The sequence below is a fragment of the Theobroma cacao genome, chromosome 9, assembly GCF_000208745.1.
Source record: "Theobroma cacao cultivar B97-61/B2 chromosome 9, Criollo_cocoa_genome_V2, whole genome shotgun sequence".
Classification (NCBI taxonomy): Eukaryota; Viridiplantae; Streptophyta; class Magnoliopsida; order Malvales; family Malvaceae; genus Theobroma; species Theobroma cacao.
This window is the reverse complement of record NC_030858.1, coordinates 6,440,757-6,460,087: the sequence shown is the minus strand read 5'-3', so window position 1 is coordinate 6,460,087 and position 19,331 is coordinate 6,440,757. Positions and strand designations below refer to the sequence as shown.

Genomic DNA, 19,331 nt, shown 5'->3' with positions numbered 1-19,331 from the left:
CCCAAAGTTAAAAATTCTTTTGCTAAGGAAAGTTTGAGCTAGCGAGCAGATGATGGGGAGATGGAACCTCAATTCCTTCCACGTTAGATGGTCACCATGTACACTTGTTTGGGTAAAGGCCTGCCAGGGTTAAACTTGAGATAGAAATGAGGTTTTTTTTTTTTACGTTGGAATTGTATAGAAAATTCATGCACTTGTCGTCCATTTTTGCATGATTCCCCGTCTCAATGTGTATTGGGTCCAGACCACGGCTTTCTGCCACCACGGCTCCACATGCAACAATGTCAAACTTTTCATCTTTCAAATGAACGTTTTCCTCAACATGTTGGGGTCCATGAAATCAGTTTGGACCCGACTAAGTCCTCCATCCCCATTTCCCCTCGGATTTTACTGGCATGTCCTTGATTGAAACTTGTAATAGCATGTTTGGTTTGGGGAATACTTAAGTTACTCCTCTTCTATTGCTATGTATTATTTTTTTTCTTGTTTGGTTGGTAAATGGTTCAAGGAATAGTTATCTTCTTCTAATAACTAATTTCCAAAATCTTCCAAAAACAAGGCTTAACTAATCCCAACCCTCTCCTGAGATTTGCTATTCTATGATGGGGGAATAGTTATCTTCTTATAATAACTAATCTCCAAAATCTTCCAAAAATAAGGCTTAACTAATCCCAACCCTTCCTTGAGATTTGCTATTCTTTGGTTGAGGGAATAGCCTCTAAAATTGACAAGATTAAAATGCTCTTTATTAAAAATTTTAAATTACTAATATTTAATATTTTAATGATAATAATATTTAAATTATAAATAAAATATTAATATTTTAACAATATTAATAGTTAATTTATTAAATTTTTAATATTTTAAATTTTCAGCAAAAATATAAATTAAAAAAAATTAAAATACTAATATTTTAATGATAAATTATTAAAATTTTAAACTTTTAAAATTTTAATAAAAATAAAATTAAATGATTAAGAAAGAAAAAGTTTACTTATTTTTGTCATTGGGTATAAATTTTGCTAAATTATATAAAGGGTTTTTTTGTTTTTTGTTTTAAAATAAATCTTATTATAATAAAATATTTAAATTTTAATATTATACTATAAAATGTTAATATTTTAAATTTAAAAATTAATTAAAATATTAATATTTAAACCATAAAAATATTTTTATTATAAATAAAATATTAGTATTTTAGTTTTAATAATTAAAATATAAATAAAAATATAAATATTTAAATAATTAATTATTACTATTTTAAATAAATGATAAATTATTAATAATTAAAATAAAATAAATAATATTTTATTTTTATCACCTATTTCTTTATTATTCTAAAATTATTTTTATCGATCAAACATTATAATAAATTATTATAACAATTCTTATTTTATTTTATTCTATCATCCAAATTATATAATAATATTTTCAATCTATTCTTACAAAATGCTTATTCTATTTTATTTTATTTTATTTCGTAAACCAAACATGTCATAAGAGAATTTCTATACCATCTCAAAAGAACTCAATTGATCGCGTAAATGAGAAGAATGGTTAGTTAGATATCGGAGATAATTTGGATAAGCAGGTCAATTTTTAAAAACCCATAATATTACTTCCTTATCCCGTAGTGAGAGTGATGTCCTTGCGGTCACTTCATTTGTTGTCAGGGATGATGTATGATCTTCTTCTTGGAAAATTTTCAGACTTACCCCATTCTCCAAGGCGTCCCCTTGTAATTAATTAACGTCACATGCACCGGAATTAATACTCATGAATTAATGCATAAATCGACTTTATAGTATGGTATGGTAGGGTGTAGCCATGCACTTTCATTTTCCTTATCAGTTTATAATCTTACTTATGCATAGTTGCACTTCTTTTTAGGTTCATCCACTTGAATATATATTTCTTTGTTCTTGCAAACGGTTGCGTTCTCATAATTTTAAATGCAATTTGCAAAACTATCATAATATATATACTTGCTTTCACATAACTCAAATTATAGCTGGCATGTTCTACAATATGAACTTTACTTCCTGATTTCCCATGAACACCGGAGAAGAGCCTAGATAGATTGCTGTTTAGGACTAGTATTTACGTTCAATAAAGGATACAATTGGAAAATGAAAGTTTAATTACAGTAGTTGGAGAAGTTGAAAGAGTTGAACTCAGGTTCTTCGACAATATTCAAAAAGAATGGGCAGATAGGGTTCATTTTATTGGACAAAGCCTAAATTGCTTTTGAAAGCTTGGAGACAACAAGATGACAACGATTAACGACGTTTCGGTGTGCAATTCCTTTTCATATTGGGAAGAAAACCAGAAAAATCCTCCCCAGGTTGCAAACTGCCGTAACAACTTGGCCACTGATTGTTCATTGTCAGTCAATTCTATAATATTTACCTTACGCTTTTAATGGTTTGTAGTGTTAAGACAGAGGGTAGGGAAAAATTAATTTCTTAAGAAAGAAGATGTGCACGATCATTTGTATGGCGACCCTTTTGCCTTAATTAAATATGTTTTTATTTAGGTGTTAATACTATAGACCATAGTTAATAATCATCATTACCTCTTTAATTATTTTTCACTTTACATGTAACATGATTCCTTCTTTCACATTTAGTGGTTGTTCCTTCAACTTTTGCAGTTGTTTTGTCTGCTCCTTCAATGTGAGAAGGACCCAATCTTAGCAATGAAGACTAGGGTTGATTTTTAGGATTGTAGAAATGGTTAGTCACATTTCTGATTGATAGTAAAGTTCACGCGTGTCATAGGTGACTACATTGCATTTATATATCCCTGCGGTTCTAACGTCTAACTGCAAATAGACACGTTCCGATCCTTTGGAAACACAGGTCAAGATTATGGCGATTAGTCAAAGTCGGTAAGCAACACTGTGGAGGGCCGACATGACATGAGTTTGCCTCCTCCTGTCCTCCTCCCATGCATCTTCAATTAATATCCATACGGAATTGCAGTGTCTCTCGCTAATTATAACTTGGAATTAGCAAAAGTTTGGGGGTGATTTTCACCAAGAAAATCTTGTCAAGAAATTATTCCATTGCCCCACATCCTCTTTTGTATTGATTGAATTAAATAATCTGAATTAATCCATACTCTTATTTATTGCGTCTGGACATACCATTTTTCTCCAAATAGTATTAATATATGAATTTTCTTAAATTATACGTTGACTTTCTTTCCCTTACATATTCATAATATAAAAAAATATGTACATCTACTTCCTAGATATATTCCCAATACTAAAATAAGCATCTACTGAATATAATTATCATTTACATATGTATTAAATAGTAAGGCTACTATTTTTTTATCAGAAAGTCTTCTATTTTTGTTAAATTCGTTATCTTCTTTTTCGGAAAGAAAGAGTCCATGCTTTGCCTTTGGACTTTAAAGAGGAAAGAAAGAGTATGTTCTGCCTTTGGACTTTAGACAGCTATATATTAGAGTCATTCGGCATGCTACGTGTCATTTGGCATGCTTGACGTGAACACATATGTATTTATATATATATATATATATATATATATATATATATATANTTATTATATATATATATATATATATATATATATATATAATAGATTATAGATTAGATTATTAATTGAAGCAAAGATGTATGACCCCATTGGCGATTAACCTTCACACCTTCCACAACCTTGCATTACGATGGAAAGGTCAATTGTTTTATCCTGCATGAGTCACCGTATACACCTGAAAAGTCCATTCTAAAATGGAGTATGTTTGGAATTCAGAAGGCAAAAATGCTATTTGTGGCTCAATAATATTGACTAAGGCATTTTCTTTTGGTTCTAAACAATGGAACGGGATGGGAGCCTTCAAACTGATGCAGGTTCAAAGCGAGTGTCTCTCACCAAATGGAGGCCCTTCTGAGATGACGAATGGTCAAATGGGACGCATGGGGCATTGGGGTTAGTTAATGGTAGGCAAAAGTCAACGTCCAGGGTAGTTAAGATTGATTCCACTCCCCCGTGGGATGACCGATGACGGGGTGGGTAAACCGTAGAGGGGCTTTCTTGTAATTCAAGGTTTTAAAATTAATTGGATTAGTTAGTTCAGATTTTATTGACGGTAGGGTAATACTTTTCCACGGGTTGAAAAGGTGTGCCTTGCCTTGTACAGACAATTAAGATTGATTTAACCTTTCTGAGAGCCCGAACCAAAACGTGGCGTCCTTTCAATATAGGTCGGTGACTCAATTGTTATATCATGACCATAACAAGTCGAAGAAGAAAACAGAAGTAAAACGCCTACCAAACCAAACCATTTTAGAAAAGCATTTGAAATGTAAACAATAAGGTGATGATATTACGTGTAAGTAGTATAAAGATTCATGTAATACTGCTTATTTAGACTATTTTGAGAAATTATGCTTTAAAATTTTTTTGATTTATTCACAAAATTTTAAATAAATATTTTATTTTTTATTATCCTTCATTAAATTTTTATATTTTTATTTTAAATTAAATAATTTATTATGATTAACAATTAACTAACTATTAATAATCAATATACCACTTATAATTTTAGAGGCACGTGGTGTTAACATGGTATTAATATAAAATATAAAAAAATATCATGTGATTATATTATCATGTACATCAATATATCATGTTATTGTCTACTATTATATGTCAACGTATAATATTAGTATACATGATATTGAATAGCAAATGATGTTTGGACTAATGCTAATTAGTCAATTATTAATTATAAAAATTTATTTATCTAAAATAAAAATATAATAACTTGGATTAACTATAATAAAAAAATTATTAAATTTTTTTGGAATAATTTATAAATTTTTTAAATAATATATCTTATTTTGATTCACATATCAAATATTCTTAGGACTTATAATACATATCTCCACCCAATAGGGAGGCCTAAATTTCTCTCTACATAGGAAATTGGTTTAGCTAATAAAATCCAATTTGAAGTTTTTCACTACAATTTGTTTTGTTTGGGTTTAATTTGATTACAACAGTCTTAAAAATGATACATACTTCCAATATTTTCAAATGGCTTTCATGTCAGGCCAAGATGGTGAATAAGGAGGACATGAACAAATATTTTGCAAAAGGCATCTTCAAGTCTTTATCAAAATTAGTATTAAGTGGTCCTCCAAGTGTCGATTTGAGAGACGCTGTGGGACATTTATTTGTGTTATGGAACACATGTTGCTTGTAATATTAGTGCCATATAACGATGCTGCCAAGCCCTTATAGGAGTCTTGTAATATTAGCACAAAGTAATGAATATATATTTTTTGTTGCTGCTTACCCATATAAATAATTTATAATTTATAAATGATTTTACAAATATAAATAGGATTATTATTATTATCTTATACGCAAAATTCATTTTAAGTATTCCTTGTAATGTAGGTTTAATAATTTATGTGTTTACACTCATTTGAGCATGTGGTAAGCATCTAAAACTATTAATGGAATACTTTGAAAACTTTATCCCACCGCAACAAATTTGATTTAGAATTGTAACATTTTTAAAATATGCAATTAAAAACATTTTAATAATATTTTTATATACTTTTTATAGTTATTTTGTAGATCTGACTATACTATATGAATTTTAAATAATATTATAAATAAAATGTAATTATAAGTACAATTGAGAGTTTAAATAACTCTATCTTTTAAAATTTTGTTACATAAAAGATATATTACCAAAAAAAGGTAATAAAAACCAAAATTTAGTTGCAATGCCCCTTATGTATAAGACAATATAATTCATATAAATAAATATTAGTGCTAATCAAATTTAAAAAATTGTACTGACTATTATTTATTCAAAATGTATGGGGATAGAGTTTTTAAGGCAATGATAGGGAAACATTTTACTTGAAGGTCACACCTTTGCGTGATAGTCACATGTGTTGGTTGTTGACAACAACCTATTATTAACAATTACAAACTTTTAATAAAAAAATTATAAATTTAATCGGTAGAGTTTACTCATTGTGGATCACAAGGTTATTAAGTTATTTTGAATCATTAATGGCGACTTTTAAAATGCAAACTAAGCTTATCTTTAGGTCCATTGATAAAAAAATGTATAAAAATGTTAATTTGATATTCATTTGGAAAAAAGAATAGTAAATATTTCTTTTTATTTGTAGGGCTTGGTCATTGAAAAAAAAAATATTTATAGGGTTGATTTGTGGCCTCTTTGACCTCCAATCTCAATAAAATTTTTGTGATTTTTTTAAAAATTGTCAAATTGAAATCATAGCTAGAATCAAGCTCTTGCTTTTTAACATTAATAACTTAAATTTAATTATAAGGTAAACAAAATACTTAAAAGGAAAGCAATATTTAATCAAATACTCAAAATCACAATGTTAAATGAGATGATTTCTTGACAAATTATTTTGTCATTAAAGCATTTAATGGGTTTATTTTGATTTTCATACATATATTTTAAAAAGGCAATTAAATCTTTTGGTTTCTTTTTATAAATAGATTATGAAATAATCTCATTAAAAATAATACCAAATTTAATAAAAAAATATTATATGTAATGATTTGAATCATGATATTTATAGAAAAAATATAGTGACTCATGCATGATTGCTTTTCGAATTTAATGAAAAAAAAAGTAAATTGAATAAAAAATAATTTTTTAAAATAGCAATGAATCTAAACTTAATTACCCGATTCAAAAAATAATTTCCTTTGTGATTAAAATGTTCCCAAATCCCAATTTGGGATTCAAGAAAGATTAAATCGCCCGTCATCTAATTAAGGCAAGCAAAATCAAATCCGTCAACTCTGATTGAATTAGTTTAGAATTTTTTCACATCCCGTGACAAACACGTGAGTTTCCCCGAGAGTTACAGAGTCCAAGAAGTATATGGAAAGTGGTATTTACGCGCATCGGGTGAGTCGTCAGTTTGAACATTGTAAGCAAGTTCCCCTTCGGTCTTCTCCTCCTTATATATACAAGTAACGCCCCCAAGGTCAAAACGGATATGCATTACTAGCGTAGCGCTTCACTGTTGCACCCTGGTTTACGGATTTTTTTTATAAAAAATCTAACTAAATTCTACAGATTTAGATATCATCGGTTGTTAAGTTTTATAATATTTAAAAAATGTTTTCTATTTTGTAATAATTGTTTAAGCTCATTTTTTAACCTGTTCATTTATTTAATAATATTACTAATTTTAATTTTATAACACATAAATAAATATTTAAATTAAAGAAAAATATAATTGAATATTTTCTAATTATTTCGATTTTCTTTTATTTGTATAAATATTGACTTGAAAAAAATAAAAATATTTCGAACTAAATAATATTTTAAGTTAATCGATTTCTTTTCACGGCTATATTTTTATTTTTTTTCGTTTAAGATATTATTATTATTATTATCATCATTATAGATATTGTAACCCTAAATCGATATTAACGTGAGTATTAAAAAATTATTAAAGGGTCTAAAATGTACAATTATAACAGAGCACTGAAACGGAAAATCTGAGTAGACCAAAGCAGGGAAATTGACGGAGGGTCCCATTAAATAGGGGCAAAATTGTCCAAAGGTCTCATTAAATCTTGCTAGTAAGACGACAATTAACTGTAAATGAACGAGAACGAACAAAAAGGTTTTCATGTAAGAGGAGGAAGCCTCCCCCCCAATGCTTTTGCGCGTATATATATACATATATAGAGGCTAGAAGAGCGTTTTCGAAGGAGAGGAACCCGGGCGAGAGAGAGGGAGAGAGAGGCTTTGAAAGATGGATAGTCTGAGAAACAGAGGCATGTTTCTGGTGTCAGTATGTGGGGAAGAAGAGATAGAGCATCTGTCAAGAGAAAGTAGTCATTACAGTCTATCGACTGGGATTCTCCCTTCGCTTGGAGCCAGAAGTAACCGTAGAGTCAAGCTCAGGAGATTCATTGTTTCCCCTTATGATCGTCGTTACAGGTGACCAAACAGCTTTTTGTCTTGGTTTTGGACTCTGGGTTCTTCTTCATCTTCATCTTTTTTTTTTTTTTTAATGCTGACTTAAGTGTCTATTGTTAAGGGGTCATAGTCACCAATGTGTATAATAAATTTCGTTTCTTTTCAACGAGGGAATTGGGGAAATCACGGCATTGAATCTCGTGAGCCTTGTTATAGACAAAATAGAAAATTGGCCTTTTTTGTATTTTTTAATGTTAACTTGTGAGTATTTACTTCGGTTCACACTTTTTTTTAAGCAAGAAAAGCAAAGCTAGTTTTCTGTTTACAATATTCCATATGAGGCTGATTTCACATTAAAATGGCATTCTTTGGTATTTAGGATTGCAAATTTTGTTCCTTTCCGGGTTTTTATTTTTTTATTTTTATCTATTTTATTTTCTTTTGGCATTTGACTTTTTGTTGCTGTTTTCTTTTTATCATTATTGTTCTTATTTTTTTGTTGTTATTAGTAGTATTATTTTGTTGCCCTTGTTGGGGTATATGGAAAAGGACTAGTCTGAAATCAGAATCTTTTATGGTGTTCTGGTTAACTGATTGAAAGTGTTACCGGTATTACTTTCACTTTTTTGTTCTGTTCATATGTTTCTTTTAGCCATCACCGCTTTTGTAAGTGTAACTCTTTGAGAATGGTATCTTATTATGACTTTTTTTTTTTTTTAAGATCTTCAGGTTGATTCTGTGGTGAATAGCTTTATTATTAAAAAGCAATAAAACAATCATTTCTGTTGAAAAATGTTGTTTGTTCTTTGCATGTATTGTAAGATGATGGATTTGTATTCAAAAAGTGAGTGTTTCTGTTTTGTCGTTTTGAATGTTGTTAGAGTGCGTTTGTTGAATTGTCTTAACTCAGACTAAAGCAGTTCTTTGTTGGAGGCGTGAGAATCCGAGGTTTGACTTCTATGGAAATCAATTTGAAGTTTCTGTAGCATACGTTTTTGCCTTTCCTACCTCTTCCTTCACTGCTGGTTTAAGAATTTCCTTTGTTTTTGTTTTCCAAAAGAATGATATTAATATCGTATTGAGGGGCTTGATGTGATGAGATCTTTAGAGACTTTTGACTAGTTCAGTGCCTTGGTTTTTTTTTTTCTTTTTCTTTTTGGGGGTGGGGTGGTAGTTGTAGCATTTTCCTTTCAGGTTTCAATCACGTGTTCCGTACTTGCAATTTGAGTTGTTTTTGCATTGGTTGATGCCTATAATAGAAGGAACTTCAATGGATTTGAAAGGTTTTATGCAATTCTAAGTCCACAGAAGCAATAAATGTTGACTGAAACTTATATAATTAAATTGATTCATGCAGGGTATGGGAGACTTTTCTGGTTATTTTGGTCGTCTATACGGCTTGGGTATCACCATTTGAATTTGGATTCCTTAAAAAACCAGAGTCACCACTCTCCGTTACTGATAATGTTGTTAATGGATTCTTTGCCCTGGATATTATTCTCACCTTCTTTGTTGCATACCTTGATAAAACTACATATCTACTCATTGATGATCCGAAGAAGATTGCTTGGAAGTATGGCAGTTCATGGTTGGCTTTTGACATTATATCCACAATACCATCCGAACTTGCTCAGAAGATTTCCCCTAAGCCGTTGCGTTCATATGGCTTATTTAATATGCTTCGCCTTTGGCGTCTGCGCAGAGTTAGTGCCTTATTTTCCAGGTACAGAGGCTTTTTCCTTCATTAGCTAGCTTTTTAACTTAATAATGAGATTTGTTTGTTGCCTTCACTTGCAATGTAGTCCCAAGTGTTTCGAGCAAACTATTATTTGGCATGACTAATTTTTGTTTTTTACAGGTTAGAAAAAGACAAGAACTACAACTACTTTTGGGTTCGATGTGCAAAACTTATTTGTGTGAGTACAATAGAAAGGAAATGGGATTATTTACATGGAAATTTTTTCTAGCAATGCAGCATTCATGGAATCTGGATGGTTTTTGTAGGTTACCCTTTTTGCGGTTCATTCTGCTGGATGCTTCTATTATCTTATTGCTGCTCGATATCATGATCCTGGAAGAACATGGATTGGATCATCTTTGGGAGACAATTTCCTTGAACAGAGCTTGTCAATTCGATATGTGACATCAATGTACTGGTCTATCACCACACTGACTACTGTTGGCTATGGGGATTTGCATCCTGTGAATACTAGGGAAATGATATTTGACATTTTCTACATGCTCTTCAACCTTGGATTGACAGCATATTTGATTGGAAACATGACAAACTTGGTTGTCCATGGAACCAGCCGAACCAGAAGATTTGTGAGTTAATTATTATTGTTTATCAGGCTAATCAACTAATTTTGACTTTTTTATTATTTTTTTTCTTGTGTGTGTGGGTTGGGGGGGGGGGGAAGGGGAGTGGTTTCAACTTTGAGTTTCCTTAATTTTACTTTCCATTTTCACCAGTTCAGGATTTATTTTTGATCATCTTTGCTTGCTTGTGTTTCTGACAATCAGAGGGATACCATTCAAGCTGCTTCAAGTTTTGCCCAAAGAAACCAATTGCCAGCTCGCCTACAAGATCAGATGCTTGCACATTTATGTCTGAAGTTCAGGACAGATTCCGAGGGGCTGCAGCAGCAAGAGACTCTAGATTCCCTTCCTAAAGCTATCCGATCAAGCATTTCACACTATCTTTTCTACTCTCTTATGGATAAGGTGTACTTGTTTCATGGTGTATCGAATGACTTGCTTTTTCAGCTGGTAATCCACTATAAACATGCTAAGCTTTCGTATTAAAATTTTTCTTTTCTTTTACCCCTTTTTTTAGCTATGTGGGAACTATATCTTTTCTTTGTGAATAAATGTCTAAGGTCTCAGAGATGAAAGCTGAATATTTTCCTCCCAAAGAAGATGTCATCCTGCAGAATGAAGCACCTACAGATTTCTACATCCTTGTCACTGGTGCTGTGGTAAAACCTTTTTTTTTTGTGCAAAATCCTTGTTTTTCAATTAAATGCTTTACATCAAATTTTTCTATCAAGTTGCTGTTGATTGTTGTTGTGTATGTTGTCTGATTAAATTTAAACTTTTTCTCGAAGTGGTCCCTAATTTTTTCTATTGCTTTCATATAGGATCTATTGGTTCTCAAAAATGGAGCTGAACAGGCAAGTTGTATCACTCAAAACACACCTTATCAATCCAAAATCATGTCTAGGATGCTTAATGAATTAAATGCTAACTGGTTTCAGGTTGTTGGAGAGGCAAAAACAGGTGATCTCTTGGGTGAGATAGGAGTACTTTGTTATAGGCCACAACTCTTTACAGTACGTACAAAACGATTATGCCAACTACTGCGGCTAAACCGTACTACATTCCTGAATATTATTCAGGCCAATGTTGGAGACGGGACCATAATCATGAATAATCTCCTTCAGGTATACATGCTGTACTTGAAGATATAACGTTGTCACTAATAGAATCCATCAAAATCCATTTTAAACTTGTAGTTATTGCAGCCTAGACTGTAATGTATCAATAGATTGCTGCATTATAAATTTGTAGATAGACATTTAAGATGAAATATGCAGAAGAAATCACCCAAAATTGTGAGAATAAATGTTTGCTTATACCGAATTCTTTGAATTCATTTTTGGGGCAGCATTTGAAAGACATGAATGACCCAATTATGGAGGGAGTTTTAATGGAGACAGAGAACATGCTAGCTCGTGGGAGAATGGACCTACCCGTCAATCTTTGCTTTGCCACACTCAGGGGAGATGACTTGTTGTTGCACCAGCTATTGAAAAGGGGGCTTGATCCTAATGAGTCAGACAACAATGGAAGAACAGCTCTGGTTCGTGAAAATTTTTTTAGCTTTAATTTGGTCAATACCCCAGCTTCTTTGGGCGTTGGTGCTAATCCTTAACTTTTTGTGTTTTTGTATAAAATTAGCATATAGCTGCAATGAAAGGAAGTGAGAACTGCGTTCTTCTCTTACTGGATTATGGTGCAGATCCTAACTGTAAAGGTATTCTCCAGGTTATTGTTTAAACCAGTTGATCTTGATTTTGTTTTCCTTTAGGCGATTCTGCATTTTTTGGTTCATTGTTCCTGCAGGTGTCTTTGATTTCATCTATTGTATCTCTGATATTTTAAATGCCCAAGTCTCTCCCATTCCATGGTTCAACTCTTAAAAATGATTGGATAATTCTTTCTTCAGATTTAAATTATCAGATCATCAAATAGGGAAATTTGAACCTTTAAGTTGCCTTTTACGTCTTTATAAATATTTCCCAATAGCTATCAAGAATACTGATTTATCTATAAAATATGTTACCACCACATTTTTTATTTATGCTTTAAACCATTGTGGCTTCCTTTTGTGAAATCATTGCATGCGCGCCAATTATTTGTCAAATTATATTATATTTTGGTATAATTTGGATGAATAACGACATTATTTGTTGACTTCTGCACATGCTAAGGAAAAAAAAATCATATTACCTGTCGAAATAAATAAACATATGCACATACTGATTGGCTTTTGTTAACCCACATTGCTTCTTGTAAAAGAGAAAAGCTCTGCTACTTTGAAACTCTAGTATACTTAATAATTCGAATTTCCTTTTAAGCGGTTGACTTTTCTTCTTTTTGTATGACTCCTTGTTAATATCATTAGCTTTTCTCTCTTTAGATTTTTTTTTTAATTAGGGAAAAGAGATTTAAACCCTTCTCTTTAGGCAGGGGGATCATGGACCAATTAATGAGCTAAATGCTCGGGTGCTTTTCTCTCTTTAGATTTGCAGATGAAAGTTTGTGAAAATACAGAAGTTTTACTTTGCTGCTAGAGATACATTTTTTTCTCCTCTATTTGCCCTTTTAGTTTCAATATTGAGTAGCATCTCTTTGATATCATCATCAAATTTTTGGTCAATTATTTTCTTAATATGAAGACCAAATCATGCCAATATATTTTTGTTGACCAGCTTATACTCTTATATAGAACTGCTATTTGTATGACTTATGTATCAGATATCCTTCTGTGATAGTTGCTAAAAAAAAAATAGTACTCTTTTTGATTTAATAGTTCTGAAATTATTTAAAATGTCTCTGATAAAATGGTTGGCACCCTCTATGATTTAGTTAAACAATTAGCCCTAAAATGTCAAACAAAATTATCTTGACAAGACTTGTTATAGTTGACTTTCCTTTCTTGGCAACATGTCCTGTTTATAAGCCTATGGATGTGTGAATTCATGTTCAATATTTCAAATAATTCTGTAATTATGATGGATTAGCTAAAATAGCTTGAATTATTTGCTCAAAACCTTTAAGATCCTCGTCAAGCATTTTTTTTTAATCCCACAGCAGGAGATGCTTCAAGAAATAATTTGTGGTTCAACTGATTTATTTAATTTTTTATTGTGCAGACTCTGAAGGAATTGTACCACTATGGGAGGCAATGTCAGCTGGCCACAATAAAGCAACCAAACTGCTAAAGGAAAATGGGGCAAACATCAATGCCGGAGATGTAGGTCACTATGCATGCACTGCTGCTGAGCAAAACAACATAGTCTTGCTCAAGGAAATTCTTCGTTATGGGGGAGATGTCACACGTCCTAGGCACAATGGTTACACAGCTCTTCATGTTGCAGTTTGTGAAGGCAACACTGAAATAGTTAAATTCCTTTTGGAGCATGGTGCTGACATTGACAAACCAGATATCCATGGTTGGACCCCAAGGGATCTAGCTGAGCAACAAGGACATGATGAAATAAAGATGATTTTCGAATCAACTAAAGAGATGAAAACTCAATCTATCATGTCTATTCCTGAGAAGCAGGAGACACGCTACCTTGGGAGGTTTACTAGTGAGCCAGTTATCCGTCCTGCAGCCCAGGAAGGTACAGATGGATCCTGGAGCCAATCCCGTCCAAGGCGTAAGACTAGTAATTTCCACAACTCACTATTTGGGATAATGTCAGCTGCACAAAATGGGGAGAAAGATTTACTACTGTCAATTCATCAACCCAATGGTGTCAAGGGTTCTGTTGTTAACTCTGCTAGAGTGGTAATTAGTTGCCCGGAAAAGGGAGAAACCACTGGAAAGCTTGTTGTACTTCCAGGGAGCTTTCAGGAGTTACTCGACATTGGTGCTAAGAAATTTGGGATCTCTGCTGCTAAAGTTTTGAGTAAAGGAGGAGCTGAAATTGATGATATTGAGGTTGTTAGAGACGGTGACCATCTTGTTTTTGTTAGTGATGGTCGAATGCAACACCATACTAACAGCCAAAACCTCCAATGCAATGGCTTTTCTTAGAGCATAGGTGCACTTTTTTAACCCTTTTTTTCTTTTTCTTCTACATTTTCAGGAAATTAAAGTGCCTCACTTAACATCCATTATAAGATCTGGATGGAGGTGGATCCCTATTTTTTAACAATCTTTTTACCCTTTTTTCTTTTTCCTTTTACAATATCAAATCCACACAAAAAAAAGAGGAGAGCTCATCCTTGCTATGTGCATTCAATATGCTTGTACAGGAGTATTTTATTTGTAATTAGTTCCTTATTATTATTATTATTATTATTAATCATTTTTTGTTACCCTTGTTTTTATTTCGATCTAAGAGTGAGGCCTACTACCAGCCCTGCATTGTTAACCACGTAATGAAGATCCCTTAAGAAGAAAAACGATCATCTGTAATCATATACTATTAAATCATTTCAGTTGGTTTAACGAACAAATAATTTTGAAAAAAACAAAGTTAATCAACATTCACTTCTTTTTCTGCACCTCATTCCTGTTTTGGATTTCTTTCTTTGCCTTCCCTTACTACTAGGCACGGACGATGCTTAGCCATTTTTGCACATATCACTATGTCAAATCTTTTGATCACCAATCGAATCATCAGTTTCCATTCTGTTAACTTCAGGTTAACGACTTAATGGTACATTCCATTTTCTGGGTCAACCTCTCCCTGATGAACCTGCAATGTTAGCACAAAAGCCCTTCAAGCTTATGATCTCTGAAGGTGACAGAGAAACAATATTAGATCCATTTGTGAGAGAGATTGGTAAAAATTATCTTTACCTGACCATGCTTATCTTCTCTGAAGCTTCTTGATCTAAGCTTCAACTCTCCTCTGCTAGTGGTCAGCTCATCAAATAGCTCTTGATCGTCCGTTTCTACTTCACTATCTTCATCCCCTGAATGATTTTGCTCCTGCTCCAGTTGATACATGAATCATAAGTTAAACATACCACACTAGCTGTAGCCTACCTCAGTGTATGTTCTTCAAATAACTATTCCTGATATGGTTCAGCTATTCAAAATCATCTCAGCAGTTCTGATTGCTAACTGTTGAAGGAACTAGTGAACTACTACATTTAAGGCAATGATTTCTAAGCCAATCTATGTTCTGCTATGCGCCAAGGCATTTTACATAGTAAATGAGAGACCGTATTGCAAATCATCATCTTAAGCGCCAAATCCTTTTCTTATATTGTTAATTGAAATTAAGAACAAAAATTGAACTACAGGCTCAACTTGCACCAGATGTGCTTACTTTCCAACAGCACCAGGAACCCGTTGGAGATAACCAATTAAACTTTGTGAATGAATAAAAAAGATTGGGAGTTGGCCATTGTCAATACAGTGATATATGCAGTGAGGTTACGTACCTTGAATAAAATGCCATGATTGTGATTATAGGTTCCAGCAGGAATTTCTTCGTACTCAGCTGCATCCAGCTCATGAAGATGAAGTGGTTGAAAAAATTTGGGGAGAATATGCTGTCTTATGCTTATGAGCAGAAAGAAGGGCAAGGGGAATAATATTCCAGCAATCGGTATCCATGTCACCCCAAAACACATCAGAAGATAAACCAGCTGTAGGAGTGTAAATACAGCAATATTTTTGAAAGGCACGGACTCCACAAAAGAAGCATGAGCCCCTTCTAAAACCCTGCTCAAAAGAATTCCATATCCGTATGGTACATCAGACTTCAGAGCTTCATTGGGGAATATATAGCCTAACCCCCAGGGAAGACAATTTCATTTTGCTAGGGGATGTTTTCCATAAGTAGAAAGAAGAAATGAAAAACAAGATACTACTAATTGATCAGGGAACCAGATACAGATGTTATCTACATTATATATTGACTTACTTGTACCGCCGGCTAGGAGCAATGACAAGCAGTAACATTCTTTCCCAGAACTGGTTTCCAGGTAGACTGTCAATAGCCATGTATGCAAAATATCCCCAGAGAACTGATGTTGGTATTTTCTTGATTATCGGCATGGCTAGTAATGATACTCCCACTAGAATTGACTGTAATAGATTGGTCACTCTTTGCTCATTAACCCTTACAGGTAGGTGAGCCTCTATATGCTTTTCAGGATCAAATTTACAATCTGTGTTTCCTCCATCCTCAGCTTTGAAAACTGCAGCCTTCAAATCCTTCAAGTCTTGAGCTGCAGAAGGCTGCAACAAATCACCACACATCATTAGGGAATAAATGGTGCTTTTACAGTAAGCAAGCTCATAACCACATGCTATACGTGATCATTATGGTATATCTTAAGGAACCCCAATATGCAAAGAACAAGAGTGCTTACAGCTGAAGTCGAGTCCATTTCTTCAAAAATTTCTTGCATCCTGCCATAAATAATAGATTTGCTAGTTTTTTGTTTCAAGCATTCCTTGGCGTCCTTCACCATTTTCTTTCTAATTATCTGCATTCATAAACCAGATTCTTTAAACTACACCGGTATTATGCTGCCAATACAGATTGCTTTATATTACCTACTAAATCCATTTACCAACCTGTCTTTTGAGAACAGCGAGGCTCTTTGTGTGCATGGGAGATTGTGGGAGTACTCCATTGGAAGGAGGGAGTCCAATCAAACCACAGATCAGAGTCTATACAATAGATTCAAAGCAACACAACAATTGCAAATCAAGAATCATGCTAAAAATTTACCAAGTAATATGACAAAACACAAAAGAATCCAAACATAGGCTTCTGTACCATAATGCCGAGAATGAAAATGTCGTAGTGATAAGCAGATGGCTTCTTGAGATTAAACTCCTTCTGTTGTGCCAATTGTGAAGCAACAGTGTGGTCAAAAAAGTAAAGACCAGCGATCATTATAGCTGGTAAGAAAGCAGTAAATACGTGGACCTGTGGGACGTTTGCCATATCCTGCAATCCAAATGCGGAAAAAGCAGCATGTTTAAATATGTTTATAGATAACTCATTATGTTAAATATTTTGTTTGTATTGTTTTTTTCTAAATCGAAGCACTACTTATACATTTAAATATCTTGTTATTTTTTATTTTACCTTCATTACTGTCCAGTGCTCCAACGAGGCAGACTCCCAAGGGAGGGGACTAACAAGTCTCCTGGGAACTCCAGAAGGAACTTTGCCAGGAACAATAAATGACATTGCTGACCATGCTACGACCATCAATGGAACACCATAATCCGCAATCAAGCTTCGACACCACCCTACAATTGATGGAAAAGAAACGTCAGATAAGAGTGAGACATTTGCAATGAAGAAATCATCTAATGAAATGATCCCTTCATATATATAACCTGTGCCGTATCGCCATGATCTTGCCCCCCTGCTCTTCAAAGCGGTGATGAGTAGTCCAAACGTAAATATAACACCCAACAGCCCGTTTACATAAAGCCACTGGAAACCATCTTTTTCTGAGTTTTGATTTTCAGCATCCGGTACTTCAAATTCACTCACAATCCCCTGTGTAGAAACAGAACATTAAGATCAACCGCAATCCCTCAACTAGAAATGACAGAACATATTGCTTCAGCTCTAATTTAAAACTACAAAAAAAATGGGGTACCTTGATGGCCTGTTGAATGAATAGAACAGCAATTAACATGCCAAAAAGCTCCCCAGCAATCCTTGTAAATTTATTGATTATCGTACAAGCATTAAATATTGCAAGAAGAATGAGAAGGAAAGCGGTCCAGACACACACCCTGCAAAAAAAAAAAAAATTCATTATTACAATTTTTTAGAACTTGTAGCAATCGGACTATGAAAAGGGGTTGCTTTCACTTACCATCCAGCCCAAGCCAAGAAGAGTTCCTTGCCAAGATCGTCCCTTCCATTTGCAAAGCTGTATAAATAAGAGTACATTATAACCGTTGGCTCAGCAACTCCTAAAATCAACAGAGGTTGGCCTCCGAAGATAGAGTGTATGATGCCACATATGGCAGTTGAAGCTAGAGTTTCCACAGTGCTCAAGCTTCCATCTGAGAGGAAATAAAAAATGTTATCATTAAAAGATACAACAAAGGAGACCGAGTTTTGGAAGAAAAGAAATATGTCACGAAGACTAACCTGTTTCTCGGTTAAGTTGAGCTCCGAAGGCAATGACGGGAAGAGCAGAAGCGAAGAATACATAAGTAGTTGGTGCCAATATCCTGAAATGAAAGCCATTATCATTGCGTTCGATCGAAAATGTAAAGCCTAATGAAACAGGAAGATGAAGTGAAAACGAAGAAATGAGGAAGCAAACCTGAGGCCCGTACAACGTCCAGCAGCCCAGTCCTGCTTGTAACATGATTTTCTTCCTTTGAAGTCGTGAAGGACCCCTGTGAACGGACTTCTTAGATTATCCATTGCTGGATAATAAGATACAAAAAAGATTATACTTTGCAGTCTCTAAACAATTCTGAGGGGAAAAAACCGAAGGAGGGACGAACTTGAATACATGAAAGGGCCAAAGAACGTAAAAAACCAAAAGAAAAAAGAAATGATGTGCCTGGATGTAAATTAAATGGTAATGAAGTTTGGCTGTTTTCAACAACGTGGAAAAACTGTGAAGCTCTTAGCTTGTTGGATTCAAATGTTGATTAAAGAAACAAAATAATAATAATAATAATAATTAGTATTCTGGTAATTCCGTTGAGGAGGTGAGTTTGAATAACGACGGGAATCAGACGCGGAATTCAGTTCCGTTTGATTTTGCGTCTTACAGTAAAAAAAACATAAATATGGGCCACAACGCTGGTCCCATGTTGTTACGTTCGTTGGGTCATAAAAGGGCATGTGGAATCGAACCAGTTGTGGATTCGAACGGGTGCAAGTCGGCCGTAAGACACATAGAGTTAAGTTATTGGTCTGTTTGTTTGGACGCACAACGGGCGGTGCTACCGTTGTTCATGTAATCTTTTTTTGGTTAATTAAAATTCGGTTGCAATAACTAATTTGACTTTGTTATTATTTTCCTTTTAACTAAAATAAGAAAATAATTGTTTTTCTTTTTTAAAGGATGTTTTCTATTGTTGCAATTGAAAATTTCAAAGTGAACAA

General features: G+C 33.4%; 2 protein-coding genes across 3 annotated transcripts; one reads left to right on the top strand and one right to left on the bottom strand.

Annotated features, from left to right (window-relative positions):
* LOC18588697 (potassium channel AKT1) lies at nucleotides 7,668-14,563 on the top strand. Its single transcript, XM_007013273.2, has 11 exons — nucleotides 7,668-7,995; nucleotides 9,332-9,697; nucleotides 9,833-9,890; nucleotides 9,979-10,299; nucleotides 10,498-10,743; nucleotides 10,854-10,952; nucleotides 11,115-11,147; nucleotides 11,232-11,417; nucleotides 11,642-11,836; nucleotides 11,935-12,010; nucleotides 13,413-14,563. The coding sequence occupies exons 1-11, from the start codon at nucleotides 7,808-7,810 to the stop codon at nucleotides 14,300-14,302; spliced, it is 2,658 nt and encodes an 885-aa protein (XP_007013335.2). The 5' UTR covers nucleotides 7,668-7,807; the 3' UTR covers nucleotides 14,303-14,563.
* On the bottom strand, nucleotides 14,692-18,834 carry LOC18588696 (boron transporter 4). Of its 2 annotated transcripts, none has more exons than XM_007013272.2 (13): nucleotides 18,535-18,834; nucleotides 18,357-18,439; nucleotides 18,076-18,268; nucleotides 17,854-17,992; nucleotides 17,585-17,750; nucleotides 17,328-17,494; nucleotides 17,013-17,186; nucleotides 16,808-16,903; nucleotides 16,600-16,716; nucleotides 16,149-16,465; nucleotides 15,664-15,946; nucleotides 15,074-15,205; nucleotides 14,692-14,969 (listed from the first exon to the last, which is right to left on the bottom strand). In XM_007013272.2, the coding sequence occupies exons 1-13, from the start codon at nucleotides 18,636-18,638 to the stop codon at nucleotides 14,925-14,927; spliced, it is 2,016 nt and encodes a 671-aa protein (XP_007013334.2). In that variant the 5' UTR covers nucleotides 18,639-18,834; the 3' UTR covers nucleotides 14,692-14,924. The 2 variants fall into 2 exon arrangements, with proteins under 2 accessions (XP_007013334.2, XP_017983655.1); XM_018128166.1 differs by having other exon boundaries at nucleotides 15,079-15,205.

Excerpts from the sequence above, each read along its gene's own strand:
- LOC18588697 (XM_007013273.2), top strand. The coding sequence starts at position 7,808 with ATGGATAGTCTGAGAAACAGAGGCATGTTTCTGGTGTCAGTATGTGGG. Across the intron at positions 7,996-9,331 it reads CCTTATGATCGTCGTTACAG|GGTATGGGAGACTTTTCTGG; the intron begins GTGACCAAACAG and ends TGATTCATGCAG. Across the intron at positions 10,300-10,497 it reads CCAGCCGAACCAGAAGATTT|AGGGATACCATTCAAGCTGC; the intron begins GTGAGTTAATTA and ends TCTGACAATCAG.
- LOC18588696 (XM_007013272.2), bottom strand. The coding sequence starts at position 18,638 with ATGGATAATCTAAGAAGTCCGTTCACAGGGGTCCTTCACGACTTCAAA. Across the intron at positions 18,269-18,356 it reads TCAACTTAACCGAGAAACAG|ATGGAAGCTTGAGCACTGTG; the intron begins GTTAGTCTTCGT and ends ATTTCCTCTCAG. Across the intron at positions 14,970-15,073 it reads GAGAAGATAAGCATGGTCAG|GTTCATCAGGGAGAGGTTGA; the intron begins GTAAAGATAATT and ends CTAACATTGCAG.